Source organism: Lynx canadensis, chromosome B3 (genome assembly GCF_007474595.2).
Source record: "Lynx canadensis isolate LIC74 chromosome B3, mLynCan4.pri.v2, whole genome shotgun sequence".
Taxonomy (NCBI): Eukaryota; Metazoa; Chordata; class Mammalia; order Carnivora; family Felidae; genus Lynx; species Lynx canadensis.
This window is the reverse complement of record NC_044308.2, coordinates 101,963,466-101,982,739: the sequence shown is the minus strand read 5'-3', so window position 1 is coordinate 101,982,739 and position 19,274 is coordinate 101,963,466. Positions and strand designations below refer to the sequence as shown.

The 19,274-nt window shown below is 43.3% G+C and overlaps 1 protein-coding gene across 3 annotated transcripts in view; it reads right to left on the bottom strand.

The window, feature by feature from the left end:
- Positions 1 to 19,274, bottom strand: part of SAMD4A (sterile alpha motif domain containing 4A) — a 215,082-nt gene that overhangs the window by 81,619 nt on the left and 114,189 nt on the right. For all 3 annotated transcript variants that reach the window (XM_030319145.1, XM_030319149.1, XM_030319146.2), the window contains exon 3: positions 6,856 to 7,374. In XM_030319145.1, coding sequence (XP_030175005.1) covers positions 6,856 to 7,374 — 519 coding nt within the window. The remainder of the gene's footprint in view (positions 1 to 6,855; positions 7,375 to 19,274) is intronic.

The following is a 19,274-nucleotide window of genomic DNA, read 5'->3' as shown; positions in this document are numbered from 1 at the left end:
GGCTGCCTTGAGGGGCATATTGAGGAGGATTTGGAGGCCACATCTGGCCTTAGCAAGAGACAGCCATTATCTAACAGAGACACTCTGCCACGGGAGAATGGCAGCTGAACAGATGCCAGGAAATTGCCATCTCCCAAGTTTCGGTGACTTTTTGAGCCACACAGTGTTCTTTCCAGGTGCCAGGAAAGAGGGATAAAGAAGACAACCCTTGTCCCCAAGGAATTTGTGATTGGGAAGGGGAGGCAAACTTGTCAACCAAGAATAGTGACACAGAACACTATGGACTAATATTGAAATAGATGGGTCAGTGCAAAGCCAGTGCACTTGGGGTGCAATTTGGGCAGAGTCTTACATCTGTGTGCTGTGGAGAACCCTGATTCAAGGGAGGCTGGCCCACGTAGGGACAACTTCAGAGTCAAACAAGGGTCTACTAGCTAGTAACTGAGCCAATCTCCGAGGATAGGATTAAGAGGGACTGGCATGTGTCCTCAAGTCCAGAGCCAGACTCCATAGCCCGACCGCCTGGGTTCAAACCCCAATTCATCCACTTTGTTGGTCTGTGACACTGGGCAAGTTACTTAGCCTCTCTGTGCCTCAATTTTCCTCATCTGTCAAATGGCGATAACAATAATACCCACATCGGAGAGGTTATGAGGATTAAATGAGTTGATATTTATGTAAAAGGTGTTGAACAGTACCCAGCATGTAGTAAACAATATGCAGTTGTGTGCTATTACTGTTAATTTACTTTTTGATGACCTACAGTACCGAATTTTTTTTAATGTATGGTTTTCATTATCAGAAAAATCAATTGAGACTAATAAAAGAAATGCGAAGGTTCCAAGATGTACCATGAGACTGTAGAAGCAGGCAGTTTAAGTGGAATATAATTTTTGTTACCCAAAGTTTCAGAGTTCTTGCCTCATACCAGGCTGGCTAGCAAATGTAAAGAATGTGAAGAAAAATCAAGTATTGCAATGATCTTCCTTTCATTTGTAACTACAGCACATAGTTTCATTCCAGGTCAAACTCCACCAGTGAAGACTAGAAACTGGCTAGAAAGGCAGTCCGGGGTAATGGAGGTGGCACTGACCTCCACACAAGGGGATTCTGTGGGCTCTTAAGAAATCCAGGAGATACTTTTCCCGAATGGTCTTTTCCTAATGGTGTGCTTTTTCTATAGCAGACTTCAGACAGGAAGCAAACGTAGAGATGCTAAGCCAGGTCTATGCACCTTACCCTTGGAATTGCTTATAATGGCCAAAAGAAAGTTGACTAAGATTTGTGCACAGTCTGTGACAGCCAATACCTTGGTCCTTTCTGGTCCCATGGGCTCATGATGAAGAATCTGTACATTCCTGCTTTCAGTAACCAGACCCTGAGTAGCCTTACGAGGAGAGTGAGGTACTGAAAATTACATTCTTCCCTCTCTTCCGAAACACCTTGATGCTACCCTAAGTGTTTAATCAACTTCTCTGCTGTCCCAAACCATTTGTCTCTTTATTATGGAAGAGAAGGTCCAAAAGTCCTGTGTGATCTCACTTAATTTAACATCTGCAATTAATAAAAAGGTACTCTTTAGTCTGCTTAAATGGATGGAAATTGGTTGATTGTTGTTATATTAGGGTGTAGTTTTTGCCTCCCACTCTTAGCCTCATCTTAATCCCTTCTAAAACTCTGCATGGCACCATCATCTGTTTTTAATGCCCTCTAAACATCATTTTTCTCCATCTCAATGTTCTAGCACCTTCTCAAAGTCAACACACATCCAAGATTGGAGCCTGTAGCTAGTTTCTTTCCCTACCCTGCCTTTTATCTCTTTGGAATCACTAACATAACTTTCTTCAGCCCCCAAATGCCTACCATCTGGAAAGTACCCCCCCCCAATTTACCTCTAATATACCTTCTTGATAAATCCAGGGGTTAATTCTTGGTCCTCACCTTAGTAGACACGTCAGTAGAATTTTACTCACTTGATCACTTTTTCCCCTTGAAACATGTTCTTCATTCGCCTTGTAAGACATACACACACCTGAGTTTTTCCTTACTTCAATGGTTTCTCCTGCATTTCATCTGCTTTGTCCTCGGCTTCCCCAGCCTTCATGTTGAAGTGCCCAGGCTCAGTCCTTGGTCCTCTTCTCTACTGACATCTCTGGTTTGGTAATCTTACTCAGTTTCATAGCTCTAAATGCTACTCATGTGCTGATAACTCCCAAATGTCTATCTTCGGATTGGTCCTCTCTCCCAAACTACATACTCATACATCCAAATGCCTACTAGACACCTCCGACTGTCGAATGGACACACAGATTCATCATAGATGACACAACTCCAAATCTTACCTTCAAACTTAATAAATAGAAATGTTCTCCATCCTTCCAGTTGCAGAAGCAAAAACTTTCGAGTCATTCTTGAATCCTCTCCCTTACACTCCTCATTTATTTTGTCAGGAAATGCCACTTACTGTACTTCCAAAATAGATCTAGATTCTGACCACTTTTCCCCCTTCTTCTTCAGCCACCCGAGGCAAAGTCAGCACCCTCCTGCCTGGATTACTGCAATAGCCTCTTAACTGGTCATTGTGTTTCTGTCCTTGCCCTTGTATAGTTTATTCTTAATACAGGAGCCAAAGGGATCCCTTTAAAATGTAAGGTCACGTCCCTCGTCTGCCAAAAACCCTCCAATGGCTTCCTGGTTTACTGAGAGCAAAAGTCAAAGTCCTTGCAATGCCCTGCAATGCCCCATAGGATCTGTCTTTCCCTGTTACCTCTGCAAGCTCCACCACTGTCTATGTCACTCTTTCAGCCACTGGTCTTCTTGCTTTTCCCCAGCAAGCTGGGAAAAGATCTTGGGATTTTTGCTCAAGCTTCTTCTCTGGCTGGACTGTTCTTCCCCCAGACTCTCACTTGGCTAACCCCCTTACCTCCTTCAAGTGTTTGTTCACACATCACCTTCTCGATGAGGTCTACCCTGACCACCCTATTTATTACTATAATCACCTCACCATCTAGGCTTGATCCTACTGACCCTACTCTGTTTCTTATTTCCATGCCACTTATCAATCTCTAACACATTATATAATTTCCTCATATACTATAATAGTGTAGACGCAACTCCACAAGGGAGAGCATCTTTGGTCTGCTGACGCACCGAGTGCCTCGAGTAGATTAAGCATATAGTAGGTACTCAATAAACACTTCCTAAGTGAATGAATGAAAAAATAAATGAATCTGTAATGTATGTCCAAAGTCAATACTGAATCCTAATTCTAATAATTATACCTAGGAACGTTTCTAGCATCCATTTCTTCTGCTCCATGCCTGTTCCTATCCCCATGGTACCTTTGAAACTCACTGATGTTGTAGTCATCCCTTGTCATTCATCTGGCGTGCACATAGCAGACCAGGCCCCCTTACAGCATTGCTCGTATCACTGTCATACAGATGGTGTTATGGCTGGCCTCTTTAGAGCTCTCAGATCCCCTCCCTGTCTACTTTTATTGCTTTCTTTCACGAGCTATTTTTCCTTCGTGAACCTTTCCTTCTTCTTCACTGTCTTCCAACCCTGCGTGCTCACTATAACTTCCACCCTTTTGCTCACAATGAATGTCCCTACCCTTGGTCGCCCCACTCCTGCCATCTCCATCATAGCTTACTTGCCCCATTTCTTGCAAAAGCTTTCTTGACCCTGCAGTTCACAAGAATCTTTCCATTTCAAACATTCACAGTGCTTACAGTACAGACCCCCCATTCAGTTGACACAATCCTGTATCGCCCTATGGCAGCTGTTATTTTTTTTAACTGCGTTTTTATGTAATACATGGGTTTTTATGCAAAATTTTTGCAGATTAGTCTGGCTAAAAGAAGATATTTCATTTTTAATTGTGAGACTGATTGATATACCTTCTCTCTCTTGTTATATTATAGGTTCCCTGAAAGTGAATCACTTTCCTTAAGCTTCTTTATATTTTCCACGGACTCAAACACAGTACTCGGTACCCAGAAAGTGGATAGTGTTTTCAGTGCAGTTGAACGATGCAGAATCCACACAGGGAGGAGGCCACAAATGCTAAGGCACTTTGCTGGAGCATAATGACCAAGGGAACCAAACGTTAGTGGAACAAATCAAGATTAAAACCCAAAAACTGTGTAAGGAGGTTGTCTTCTAGTTAGTTTCTTTTCATTAGCTGTCCTTGATGTGGCTGATAATTTGAAAATGCGAAGCACTAAATGATTTCAGTTCTCTTACTATGATTTATAAATTATGTTGCTTTGTGTAGATATCTTTTTCCATTTTGAAAGAAAGAAGACATGTAGCTCTTTAGTGCAATAGAAGAGATCCTGGAGCCTTCAGTCCAATCCATTTTCTACTGCGGTGAAATGGTCAAAAGCCACAGCATACTCAAGGACGCCTAGTCTACTCTGCATGGCCCTGGGCTCTGGAAAGGTGCTTCATCAGATGACAACCAGAAGGTGCAAATGCAGGCACAGACTCTGGGGTCAGTGTTAGCACTTTGCTCCTCACTGTCTTTCCCATTCTCACTGATTCACTTAGCAGACCCTGTTGCCAGCTCTGACCAGCGCTGGGCATCTACATGCGTAATCTAAAGTACCTTCACCACAGTCCTTCAAAGATGGGTATCATAAATGTTCATTGTACAAGTGAGGACCTTGCTCAGAGAGGTTAAGTAACTTGGCCAAGCTGTAGTTAGCAAACTGTAGATCTGAGATTTGGACTTAGCAGGGCATTGACACCAAGGTTCCTGTCCTTTCCGTTTTGTCAAACTGCCTCCCAGGTGCTCAGGAGATATTTAATAGAGGCACGAGTGAATGCATGACCCAAAAGTTGGCAGTTTTGACAAACACAATTTAACCACCATTGACGATGCAGAAGACTGAAGCAATGACATTCATGTTTTGTTAAAGAGATATTGAAATACCAGTGTTGACATGGCCTAAGTGTTTGCATGAAACTTGCTGGAAGACAGATCTAAGATTTCTTTGCCAATGCTCTGAAACAGGGCTCCAACCCCTTTCTTCTTCCTGACATATGTAATCTAGTTATCTCGTTAAACCTTCAAGTCTTTCTCTGCTCAAGTACTACACAGGGACCCAGAGATCTGGGAGGCCATGACAGTCATTTCTGCATCACCACCACTCTGTAGGCTGGAGAGCCACAGTAAAAAAGGAAAGTACCCATTGACTACAATCTGATAACCATCTTGAATGTACACATCTTGTCAAGACACAGCCCTGAATGTGCAAATCAGTAGAGACACAAATATGATGACCCAAGAATAACTTGAAGACAAGTGACATAAAATTCAACCCCTTAAAATATAAAAGACCAAGTTCTGAGAGGGCAGGCAGCTTGGAGCTCACATCTCTCCCACCTATCAAAGAGTTTTGTAACAATTACTAGATTCTGTCCCTGACCCAGGAAACTTGGGCCAAAAAGCTCTGTCATCCAGCCTACATGTGTCTGCTTTAACAGTCCCAGCCATCACTCTTTGTCACACACAAGCTAGTGAAACTGTTCCCCGGATTACTAGTCTGTGAAACAGACTGTCCTCAGAACCTCTTACATAATAAATTAATGATGCAATAATCACTTAATTCCCCAAATGTACTAGTTATCAATATCTCAGTGTAAAAATAGAGAAAGAAGGAATTAAAAATCTCATTTTGTAGCATTATGAATGCAGTATCTTAAGTATTTCCTCGGTTATTCCACTAAGGTCCTGTTTCAATTAACGTAGTTATAATTCGACACTCCTATGTATTTGAGAAAGCCATTTAAAAGGGCCCATTAGCAAAAAGATCCAAGTGGAGGTAGAGGCCAAGAAGCTGTCACCGCTAATTCTTAATACTCTCAGATCTTTTAATTGGGGGTTCCTGCATGTTGACAGGCACGTAAGGTCTAACCACAAAAGCTTTCCACTGAGAAAGTTATCTCACTGCAGACACTGTATTCACGAACACACGCAAGTAGCATGGATGATTTCTGTTCAATGACAGGCCCCCCTCCCATACTGTCACTTTACAGAAGCACAAATGGCACGTCTGTCACTTTGCTCAGCCTAAGTGGGGAGCCATACAGAGGATTCCCAGCCTTAGTCCCAGCTGCGAGCAGGGTACTTTGCCTTAGTGGTCAAAAGAGCAGAAAGCTGTCCTCTGCTCTCCCCTTCTGCAGAACGGTCCCTGACCCGCCTCTCCTAGGTGAGGCGGAGTGAGAAAAGGCCACAGCACAGAGCAGCATTCTCAAGTTAGCAAACCTACTTCCCTGGTCAGGAGGAAAAGTGCCCCCAACAACTGGGGCTAAAACCCAGAAAGTGCAAGGGAGGGAACATTCCAGGGTGAAATGAAGAAAAGGAAAAAAAAAAAAAAAAGGAAGAAAGAAAGAAAACAGAAAAAAAAGAGAAAATGCACAAACCCCATGAGGGCATCTGGTTAACCATGGGTTAGAATCAGGTTTAGAGAATCACTCATAACTCAGTGTTTTGGCAAATCCAAAAACTCCAGGGCGAAAGGCATGCGGGTAAAAGGCATTTCTACTCGTGGAAACGGGAAGTTTCCTTCTTTCACCACTTACTCTTCTCTCAAACGTATTTATTTTTCAGTCTGTTTATAACCCAAATTTGGACCATCACTCATTTCTACCTGCCCAGCATTTTTATCTTTCCAGAGTCAAAAGAGCAACAGGTATGGGATGCAAAGATCCCCTTCCCACAGCCGATTCCCATCGGCCCGTCTCTCCCAGGGTCATGGGGTGCTCAGAGCAGACATTCGCAGTGGGACATGCCACACACAGCAAGTCACCAAAGCACACTGCTTTACGGGCTTCCTGGGAACTTACTTGTACTTGTGCTGGTTCCAATCGTATTGATCGTGGTGGGGACAGATGAAGAGGAGTAGAGGGGCACATGGCCATTCTCACACCCCAGGCTTTTGTCCTGCCAGTTGGAGGCGTTGATGCAAATCCCCGAATCCCGAGAGTTCTGCCACCCATTGAGCTTGTCATCGGAGTTCTGTCTTTGGTGATAGTAGTGAGTCTGCCCATAATCCACAGAGTCTGAGCGGCTTCGGTTCTGGCCGCCGAAGCTGGTCGACGTGCGGTCCTCCAAGTGGTTCAGCCACATGGCTAAAGCACTGCGGTCTTCCAACGAAGTGGCCGGATGTATCAAAGCATAGGACAGCAGCTGCCTGCTCTCCTCGATGTGCTGGTTGTGTTCAATAGAGTGTGCCAGGATTTTGGGCAGCAGTTTCATATACTCAACTTTTGCATCGAGGTTTCCTGGCTTCAGCAAAGGCAGGTGAGTTAACAGGAGGGAAATCACTTTATCCTTGGATTCCTGTTGCCATTGGTTAATGATTCCTGAAAAGGAAAATATACAGGGCAAATAAGCAAATACACCCACAATGGCATGAAACACCGCACTGTAGAGAGAATTCCTATGGGTTAGAGTCTCAATCTATGTACCCTGGCTGAATGTTTCTCAAAATGGCCCACTCATCAGATTGGATGACTGACTCCGGGATGTCGGGGGGCACTGACATCAATGAAACACAGAACAAATGTTCTTAGAGGTTCGGGTGCTCAATCTAATTCCTATTCAGGTCTCCAAAGAGGCTACAACTACTTTGGTACAACCAAATAGAACTTACAGCCCTGCACTCTTTCTTAGAAAAGTCTAGACACACCTTCACATAGGGGGATAAGGAATAAGAAAATCTCCACAGAAAAGCAAGTGTTGTCAAACGTTCATTGGATCCCTTGGAGGTAAGGCTGCTTTCCCTATCCCAGACATCTGTGGAAAAGTAGTTTACACCCTGGCAAAGGCATCTGTGTGAAGTAAAACTTCCTAGATGGAGAAATCTGTCAGAAAAAGAAAGAACTCCCCTCATCTCAGTGCAGGATGCACTTTCTCATGAGAAGCTACTTCAGAAAACAATTGTGATCTCAAACCCAGGATGGGACTTAGCTCCAGTACCACCTCCGATCACACGTGATAAGCAAGCTATTTTTCTTCATGTATAGAAAATCTGGTTAGTTGTCTTTATGGTAAAATATATATAACATAGTATCTACTATTTTCACCATTTTCAAGCATGCAGTGGTGTGGCTTTAAGGACATTCACAATGTTGTGCAGCCATCACCACCATCCATTTCCAGATCTTTTTCACCTTTTCAAATTGAAACTCTGTACTCACTGAATCATCCCTCCATATTTCTCCCCTCCCCCAGCTCCTGGCAACCACCACTGTATTTTCTGTCTGTCTATTTGACTACTCTAGTTACCTCTTGTAAGTGAAATCATACAGTATTTGTCCTTTTGTGACTGGTTATTTCACTTGGTATCATGTCTTCAATGTTCATTCGTGAGAAGATCCATTTTTAACACACTCTCAAGGATCCCTTCTTGTTGCCTTCTACTCAAAACACACACTTGTTGCCTTTAGGTAAACATGGATAAACAATGTACTTTGCCTTGACTGGCCTTTGAGAAGTAGCTTGTTCTGGAAACTGCTAGTTATCCTGAAGATCTCAGGCCACAAGAAAGAAAGCTCCCTTCCTGAAAAGACACTCCTGACAGCTGAACACATTGCCTCTTGCCTACAAATTACCCTACAATAGGCCAGGGCAGGGCAGTCCTACTGGCTTTCAAGAGGAATCTGCAGAGTTGAAAGGGAGTATCTGGAATTTAGCAGAAGGACTTCACAATTCCAGTAAGACAGAAACATAACAGAGCAAGCTCAAGAATCAATGTTGACCAGAAGCCACAAATGCATCAGTCAAGTACTATAAAGCCCCTCGAGATCAAAGGTGTATTCAAAGAAAAGTATCAGGCAAGGAAGACATGATATATAACGAATGAATATAAGCTCCAGAACCTGGCAAACCTGGGCATGAATCCCAGATCTGCCACTTAATTTGCAGTGGGACCTTGTTAAGTTACTTCACCTACCTGAGCCTCAACTTCCTCATCAGTTAAGACTGTTACCAACAGCATCTGTCCCTCCTTGTGTGGTAATGCATTAAAAGGACCATCAAGTACTTGATGGTGGACATAATTTCTTCTACTTGTCTCTGCAGTACTCAGGCCCACATTAGAGCCATGTTGGTTGGTTTTGGATACCGAGTTTTAAAAGTAATGTATAGAGTCTAAGGATTACCCAGGGAAGATCATTAAAAAATATCAGAGTTGGAAGAGGTAGAAAGTCAAAAGCTGAAAGAAAATGGGGCTACTGGGCTTACAGGTGAACGATATGAAGAGACGCTCAACTCTTTTCAAGTGGGGATTTCATAAGAAGATGAAGAGCCAACTATTTGAAGTAGAAGTCTTCAAATCGAAGCGGCAGAGATTAAGATTGGATGTGGAGAAGAAATGAAGTGCCACAATGACAAAAGACCCAGAGGAGTCACCAAGGAAAGCCTTATAATCTATGTGCTGGAGGCCTGAAGAATAGAGATAGATGCCTAAGGAAGCACTGACGGATAGGAACGTAATGTGAGCTACACACGGTATTTAGAACTTCCTAATATTAAAAGAAAAGTGAAAAGAGGGAGGGGAAATTAATTGTAATGATGTATTTTCTTTAATCCAATGTATCAAAATACTATTTCAACTTGTAATCAACTATAAATTATTGAGGAAACATTCTACATGCCTGTCTTTGCATTAAGTCTTCGAAACGCAGGGTGTATATTACCACCGATATCACATCTCAACTTGGACTACCCACAGCTGAAGTGCTCAGAAGCCATGTATGGCTGGAGGCTACAGAACGGGCTAGCCACAGAGCTGGAGACATTCAGATGGGGAAGGCGGATGGCAGGAGGGCACAAGTGACCTCAGCACGTCCCTCCCAGCTCCAACTCTATATTTAGCTACCTGTCACCTGACAAAAGACAACCCTGGTGCATTCCGTTAGGTATGGCTTCCCTTTTAAAGTAGCTTTGGGAGACGGAGGAAGCACCAGCTCTAACTTCCCATCAATACATTTTCAGCAAACACCCAGCATGTTTTTAATTACAAGTATGCTTCGGATAAAGATAAAATCTATTCATTAAGCCCAAGGAGCTCAAGAGGCACTGGCAAGAAGCAAAAGGTCCTGAGAGGAAGATCAATCTGTCTGACATCAATCAGATGATCAGATGTAGCTAGTATACACCCTGGAAAACGTAGACTTAGAAATACAATGTAGGAACAACTCTTAATACAAGTTCACGAGGCTGAGGAACTCCCTAGGTTTCTGCGAGGTCACTTCCCTGTTTGGGTATTCTATCCTTCTGCAAAAGGTCAGCCTTAAAAAAAAAAAAAAAGGAACAAAAACAAAACATAAATAGGACTCAGAGTGCAAACTAAACATGTTATCTCCATGTAAGCACTCTGGGTCAGGGGTAACCTGGGAGCCAGAGGAGGAACAAGCGCAGCAAAGAGGAAAGGAAAACAAGAGACCTCTGGCCCTGGTCCCTCCCAGGCCTGAAACGGTTCTTTCTGCATTCTCGGTTCAGGGCTTGGATGCTGTGGGACTGTGGTGTAGCCAGGAAGACCACCCTGACTTTTGCGTACTGCCACTGGGAACATGGACCCAAGATAGCCCCCTGAGGGCAGTCTTCCGAGGTGTACTACTGGATCAAACTATTCTGCAGCAACTACAGACACCACGCTGACAGCTGATGGTATTGAATGGTCTCTATGTGCCAGGCACTCTTCCAACCGCTGTGCGTGTAATTACTCATTTAAATCTCACAAGAAACTTATGAGGTAGGTCCTATTACAGTCTAATTTTACAGATGAGGATACAGAGGCACAGAGAGGTCAAGCAATTTGCCACAGGTCCCCCGCTAGTGAGGTGGCAGAATGGGGGTATACAAATGAGCATAAAGATACATAATGATTATCATGCTAGAAGAGTTTGGCCATAAGTTCAATACATTAATATTTATAATATAGACAAAATGTGTAACATATTATCCACATTATAAATATTATATCATATATGATATATAATTACATATAAAAGGTGTATATGTGTATTATATTTACAAAGACAATAATATGAATGTATCTATCAGTAGAGTACATGCCAGCTATGGAAGGGCAGGAAAAAAAGGAGTTGCAGAGACAACGTAGGTGATACTTACTGTGGGTTTTAAAGTATGTCCACATCTTCTTTGACATTCCTGTCTAAAAGATGGAGCCTAATGAATTCATTTCTCCTTCAGGGCAGGCTAGACTTAGTGAGTCATTTCTAGCAAATTGAGTGTAGCGGAAAAGACAGTGTGTGAGTTCATGGATTAGGTTATAAAAGGCACTGACGGCTTTTGCCTTGCTTTCTTTTGGGTTACTCACTCTGGGGGAAGTTAGCTACCATGCTATGACGATACTCAAAGAACCCAGTAGGGAGAGGGGTCTTGAAAGTGAGGAACTGAGGCTTCCTGCCAACAGCTAGCACTAACTTGCTAGCCATGTGAGGGAACCATCTTGGAAGCAGAACCCCCGGCCCCTTAAGCCTTCAGATGACTGCACTCCGGACCACATTTGGGAGACCCTGAGCCAGAACCTCTCATATTCCTGATCCATAGGAATTGCATGTGATAACGTGTTTATTTTTCCTTATCTGCTAAGTTTTGGGTAATGTGTTATGTGATCAAAAAAAAAATACAATACACCTCTTCAAAACTGGAATACACCTCTGGAAAAATTAAGTGTTAGCATTGGCTTTGAGCAGTTCAGCCCTTCAGGCAAAATCATTCCCATTCTGAGATCAACTCATGAAGCTAACCTGTTGCCACTCAACAGTCACCTCAGCCTCCCTCATCCTGATTATCCACTCGCCAAACAACTTTTGGACTATGATTTCACTCCGGGTATCTTCATTCCTGGGTGAGAATGAATTGACCATACAGACTTGGATCGTCTCTTGCAAGATTCTGTGATGATAGCTTTTCAGGGCGAGTTAAATGGTTTCTGATCATGATTTGGCTTCCTGTGGAGGCCTTCCTGTGCTGAGTATATGGACTTGGAGTACATCTGGTCCCTCTGATGATGGCTCCTCATGGCAAGCTAATAAGCCAGCATTGCAAGGTCTACTACTTTCTAGTTAGTACTGAGTCAGTCTCTCAGGGTAAGCATCCCCAGGACACTGATCAGAGAATAAGCATCTCCACCTTCAAACAGAAGCCTGGTCCTACATGTGGGGACTTGGTACATGAGAGCTAGGTCCTGGCCAGCTGCCCTGCCCATTGGTCTTCTTTGTGGCATTCACACCACCTTCCAGAGAGCAAGGAGCTTTTACTGAGATGTGTAGTCAACAGATTTTCCTTACTGGGGAAGACTTAGAAATCCTGAAACTTTCAATGAGTCAATCACTTCTGTGATGCAGTTTCTGTTATCATACACCCCAATACCACTGTATTTAGTAGACACTCTGGAATACAGAGGTCCAAGAACAGCAAGATTCAATGGTGCCAACTCACCTCTACTACTTTCTCTGAATATTTTCTCTAGATAAGGAGCAAAGATGTTATTTGCTGGATGTTTTACGTGGGTAAAAGTTGATGATTTATAATTTACAAGCCAGTGACATAGGAGTAGTAAAAAAATCCTGAAAGAGCTATAATAAAAGACCATGAGGATTAGGAAACTGTCCCAATGATTCTTAGAGTGACAAAGATTGTGCTTAAATACCAAGTTTGGTATTATTACTACACAATAGTATGTCAATGTTTAAGGGTTCCAGTTGTTAGTAAATTACCCTTAAATTGCTATTTTATTATACCCTTGTTTTCGGTTTAATAACATTTACTATAAAAGGGTTTCTCACAAGTATATTTAGGCAATTTGTTCATGCGAGAAATGGCTGGAAATTAAGTGCACACACACAAGAAGTACTGTTTAAATAAATGCAATAAAAGGCAGGAATTCTAGTGGATCTTAAATGGTCAAATTCTCCTTGGAAGGATTTCTATTACACGTCATGTACTAAAGCTTTCTAAATGTAGTGCAACTCTGCACAACTTGGGGACAGATGGCCAGTGGTAATAACAGACACTATGCATTTGGTAGGAATGTGAGCTAACAGGGCACCTAAAAAGTCAGGGGGAAAAATGGCAAATCCCAACATGGCAACGGTGGGATTCTTGTGCTGGCACCTGCACTTGTCTATCGTCTCCTAAGGTGCCTACTTGAGCTAGAAATGACTGGACAAACATCCCCATAATTTGGTGGAGCCATATAAAACATTTGGATTAGACTAGCTGTTATGGGGGACTGGGACAGCATGCAGTTACTGAGCCCCTATAGCTGCAAGTGGTGCTTTGAGAGCAGATATAAAGGACTGGATAGATAGAAACTTTCTCCGTTTTCAAGGAGGGTGACTGCCAGCTTCCAAGGTGGCTCCCATGGATCCTTGCCTCTCAGTATTCACACCCTTGTGTATTATCCTCCCACACTGAATCCAAACAGGTCTGTGTGACCAATAGAGTGTGGTAAGGTGTTCTGAGATTAGGTCATAGAAGGCATTGTAGCTTCCACCTCCTCTCTTGGCTCCCTCACTCTGCAGGAAGGTAGCCACATCAATTATGAAGACACTCAGGCAGCCCTGGGGGAGGCTTGTGTGGGGAGGAAATCGGACCTCCTGCTAACAGCCAGCACCAACTTGCCAGCCATGTGAGTGAGCTACCTTGGAAGTGGATTCTCCAGTTCTAGTCAATATCTTGACTGCAACCATGCAAGAGACCTTAAGCCAGAACTACCCAGCAAGGTTGTCCCAAATTTCTGACCCTCAGAAAACTGTGAGGGGAAGATGATGTGAAGCTCTTAAGTTTTGGGGTGATTTGTTACACAGCAATAGTTGATGAATATAGCTTACTAGTTAACTAATTAGAGCTTCATGTTATTTGGTAAAAAAACAAAAAATCACTCAAAAATGCTACTGCCCCAGGGCTCCTGGGTGGCTCAGTTGGTTAAGCCACAATACTATTGTGATTTAAGCACAATCTTCAGCTCAGGTCATAATCTCACAGTTTGTGAGTTCGAGCCCCACATCGGGCTCTGTGCTGACAGCTGGGAGCCTGGAGCCTGCTTCGAATTCTGTCTCCCGTTCTCTCTGATCCTCCCCCACTCATGCTCTGTCTCTCTCTCTCCTTCAAAAATAAATAAAAACATTAAAAAAAATTTTTTTAATGCTACTGCCCCTTGAATTCACTAGAAAAGAAAGGAATCTATGTAGTAGACTGCATAGCCCATTATAACCATTAGAGCTTTCTCTGGGACCATGAGGGTCATTAGCTGTTGGTCATTCACTGACCATCCTCAAAGGGTACCTGTGACTTGAACAGACACCTACAATACCCACTTACCACTCCCAAGTGATCTGGTCATTCTTCAAGGGGGATTTTCTATCTTGGTCACTCTTTTTCTTGGGCACTGGCATGACTAGGTGCTCCATGAGGTCTCCTTTGCTCCTGAAGGACCCAGACCAGTAGTCAACTAGTCCTGAGATCTTGGCCAAGAGCTCAAGTTAGGGCTGGGATTCACATTCAGGTTTCTGACCTCCTCCTGGCCATGGCTAACTTTTGTAGGTCTAAGGCTGCCCATTCCCAGCGGGCACATAAAACTGGCCAGCTCCCCTGACCACTTGCCTCAGTTTTGACCTCATGTCTGTACAGACGACTCCCACATTTGTATCTCTGGCCCAGGTCTCATCTTGGATGCACATTCAGTTGCATCTTCTACACATCCACTGGGATGATCTCAAAGTTACTCGGTCCAAAACTGAGTTCCCCCTCTTGCTGTCACTAGATCTGCTCCTTCGGTCCTCTGTTCTATCTCAGCAATGGCTCGTCTATCTTTCCAGTAGCTTGGGTTGAAACTTTCGAGCATCATGGACTGACTACTCCTCTTATATCCCATGTTTAATCTGTTAGCAACTCTGTGTGCTGAATCTTTAAAACATACCCAGATTCTAACCACCTCTCACCACGCTTCTGCATTCCATCCACCTCCTGCCCCACAAACAACATAACGAACAGAATCATCTTTTTATACCGGAAGATAGGTCATGTCACTTCTCTGATCAAAGATTCCAATGGTTTCTCATCTCTGAGCAAAAGCCATATAATAACGTATTAGGTCCTCTATGATGGAACCTCATTCCCACTACTAGTCCCTCGTTCTTTTCAGTCCATTTGGATTCCTCGTTGTTTCTTTCACGTGCCAGATATGTGCTACCCCTCAACCTTTGCATTTGCTGTTTCTTCTGCCTGGAATGCTTTTTCCCCTACCCAGATCCACATCCAGCCCCTCTCAGTTATGTCTTTGCTTAAATGTTACCTTCTGAGTGAGAACTTCTCTGTCCACAGTATTTTAAATTGCCCATATTACTCCCTCACCTTACACTTCCTTACCCACCGTGCCTTGCTTTATTTTTCTCCACAGCATTTACCATGTGACCTGTTGTGTATCACACCTATTTTCTGTACTTCTCCACTAGACAATAGCTCTATGTGGGTAGTAATGTTGTGCCCATTTTCCCATGCATTGTCATTTCTTTATCAAGCGCATTTTTAAATGGCTACATAAAGTTGTTCCCAGGCATTTTGTTTGAGAGTGGTTTGTTAGACTTTGGGATTTCTTACTCAAATCTTAGGCATTTCCTAGAAATTTCTTTTAAATGAAGAATCGGTGACCTGCAAACTATTGTAGGTGTCACGGGTCACCCCGAAACAGTTCAGTCACCTCTTTCTAGTTGGACTGTGCAGAATTCTGATTACTTTTAGCTTTAGTGTCAAATAAAAACAGGAACGTGTAAAAGAGGAAAATAAAATGACTAACTTAATTTTCAAAATCTTTACTACATTCCCCTCTCAGTATTGTTAGGATGGAAAATTTCCCCACGTGCTGGAAAACAAAAGCATAATGGGTGATTTTCTTGATTGTAACTGACACCAATTAAAGTAATCTTCATGATAAAGATTCATTAGGCTGAGGCAGCAGAATTAGATGTATTTAATATGACTCTCTTGCAAACATCTGTTGAAGAAAGAAAGAAAACCAATGCCAATAGGGCTGTGTTAAAACTATTGTAACATCCAAATTTTTTGGCCGTAAGTAATTATGTTCTAATAAAACCTCACAGGAATGGGTCTCCTAAGAGTCATATAAATTAGAGATGAAGAAAATGTTACCTTACTCTTGACAAATGCAAGACAAATCCTTACAAACCACATTCAGCTAGTTTTTTTTATACCAAAAACCTCTCAGAGGAGAGGCCATAAATGTTCCCAAAGCAGGAAGTTTTCCCACTCACTAAACTTCAGTGCCATTCTCGCACTCCCAGACCACCACTGACAAAACCCCACACACCACAGAATGACTCTCCAACAGTATTTCAGAATAATGAATTGGCAATCATCATGCTGACCTTGCAAAGGAGGAAAACATGCTTTGTCCGAGAACACTCAGATTCGGGCCTTATTCCATGAGCAGCTCTACAAATGAGAACTTTGAAAGAAGCACACTGTTGCCCAGGTAGCCTACCTGCCATCGTATTTATTAGTGAAGAACTCCAGGCTAAAATCTTTGGCAATGGCCAGATGGAGTCCATAAGGAGTGTCCTGAGAGAAATATACACAGGTCAAATCTCAAAGGAATAGTTCATGCTTGATCCAACAGACCAAACTGAACAACAGCCACTTCCCACAGTAGGTTTACAAACCTCACAAAGTCTGGGAAGGGCCGATTCACCTGTGACAACAGGGGGCCATTCTGTGTCTTTAAATGAGTCTGGGCTGTTAAGTCTCACACTTTCTAAAATAATGTGGAAGTTGCTCAGCAACTTACAGGCAAAATTTCCCATCCTGAGAGATGGGAATCCAAAGTGTAAGTGCGAATGTAAGAGCCCTGTGATGTGTGTAAATACTGTCACCAAGGAACAGCACATATACATCCCCAAAATAGACGTGCCAGAAAAGTTGACTGTAAAATTCATGTATCACTCATTTAGGTATGAAATCTGAAATACATGTAAAAGTTATTCTAGGGGAAGAGAGAATGGACAATTCTGTGGAGGGAGGATAGTCAAATCCATGGTCACAAATTAACTGTTACTGTATTTGAAAAGAAGGGCCTAATCAACTGTGTAAGGATTGAGTTGGGTAAGCAACCCTCAAACGTTTCCAATCCTGCTTGCTTTTCCTCATTAGGTATAGCCCTGTAGAGGGAGTGAGAGGCACACCTCTCCTTCTGGTTCTCTTGAGCTATTAGCCAACTCCAGGAATTTATGCAAAGGTAAGCAGAAAAGGCAGTTTATTTTCTTTCACCTGTTCTTTGTGCATCAAACTCATTTTCAGGTAAGTAGGTCTGTCGATGTGCTCAGAATAAGGTTGTTTTGGTTTTCTTGAGAAGGGGAGCTACTTTTTAATTCCTAAAGTCCTCTGTTAAGAAGGAAGAAAGGCAGGAAGGACAATAGAAAAGGATGAAGTTCTGTAATCAGAAATGAGAATGGCCAAGGCCGTTTCTGTCCTTTTGGGCTATTCCCTCCTTCTGGGCATCCCACCTTGAAATTAAAGAGACCCAGAGGTCAGTGGCTGGACCGGAATCAGGAGCACTAACCAGATGAGGACGCTTTGCTTTAGCAGACTTTGTGGGAAAGTTGCAGGAGGAGACAAGAGCTCACAGCCCACAGTTTTATAGACTATAGACAAAGCTTCTTGTGCATCCTTTCTGAGCCTCAAACATACCGTCTAGAATTCTAAACCAAAAGAGGACCCAAAAACAGCAAGAGGACTTATATAACACTGGTCCAGTGCTGGGAGTGACAGCAGTGGCCCATTTTGTTTTTTAAAAAAAACTTTTTTTAATGTTTATTTATTTTTGACTGAGAGAGAGAGAGAGAGAGAGAGAGAGAGAAGGAAAGAGCATGAGCGGGGGAGGGGCAGAGAGAGAGGAAAACACAGAATCCGAAGCAGGCTGTAGGCTCTGAGCTGTCAGCACAGGGCCCAACGCTGGGCTCGAACTCACAGACTGCGAGATCATGACCTGAGCCGAAGTCGGACATTCAACCAACTGAGCCACCCAGGCACGCTCCATTTTGTTTTAATCTAGCTTTACACCACCACCTTTAAGGGGAGATGTATTTATTAAGCTGTTGGGTCCTTATCTTTAGTCCCTATCAATGTTGATGGCCCAGTGTTAGGGTCTGTCCACCTTAATGGGGTGTGTGGGGTCAGAGATAGCCATGGGAAAAGTTTTGTACCCCACAGAAATGTCCGCAATACAAAAAAATTGGAGAGAATCAGACCACAGAGGTAGAAAAAATACTTTAAGAAGGCCTCCATTTATAGAACCAACCAGCAACTCTGTAAGGAATAGAACCCATTTTCTAAAATAACCCCCAGAACCTCCAGCAGACCTCCAATCAGCATCCAACACATTATTTACTGGAAAAAACACAAAAAGCTTAATCGATTATCACTACACCAATGGAGACAACTTGTGGCAGTTCAAATCTTAAAAGATTTATCATCAAATATTTTCTGCTGTAGATATGCCCTGCATACATCCAAACCCTTCCCCTCGTGCTCCCCATTCTCATCCATGACGTGGCTTAAGAATCTGCCTCCTCCCTGTTGATCTGCTCTAGCCCTCACTGCCTCTCTACCACACAGACCAGCTCAATGATGTACATGCTGTGTGACTCTCTCCTGAATGAAGACTGCTGGCTCCCTGAGGGCTGGGACAGTGCCTCCCATTTATGTGTCTCTTAATGCTTGTCTAGGTCAGTGCTTGATCACGCAGGCTTGCTGGACCACAGTGGACAAAAGATACATGTGCTTTTCCCATCCAAGTACTAACTAGGCCCGACCCTGCTTAGCTTCCAAGATCAGAAGAGATCGGGCACGTTCAGGGTGGTATGGCCGAAGACACATGTGCTTTTCTATCATAACCGCTGACACAGCAGATCTGTTCCTGCCCAGCTTTGTCTGTCTCTGGTTAGGGTGGTAAGTGTCAACAGCAGAAACCTTCGGACTAGGGCAGAATAGTGAGGGGACACTGGGCTCTAGCAGAAGGGGAGCTCTAGCCTCCCTTCGGAGGTGGATGCCGCTCGTGTCTTCACATTAGCTCCTCCCGAGGTCCTCCTGAGGTTCAGTCAGCTCTCAAAGAGCCATCTCCCACTAACCTACACACACACACACACACACACACACACACACACACACGTGGAAGCCGAGTTGTCTGGAGACTCAGACCCCAAGACATAGGTTA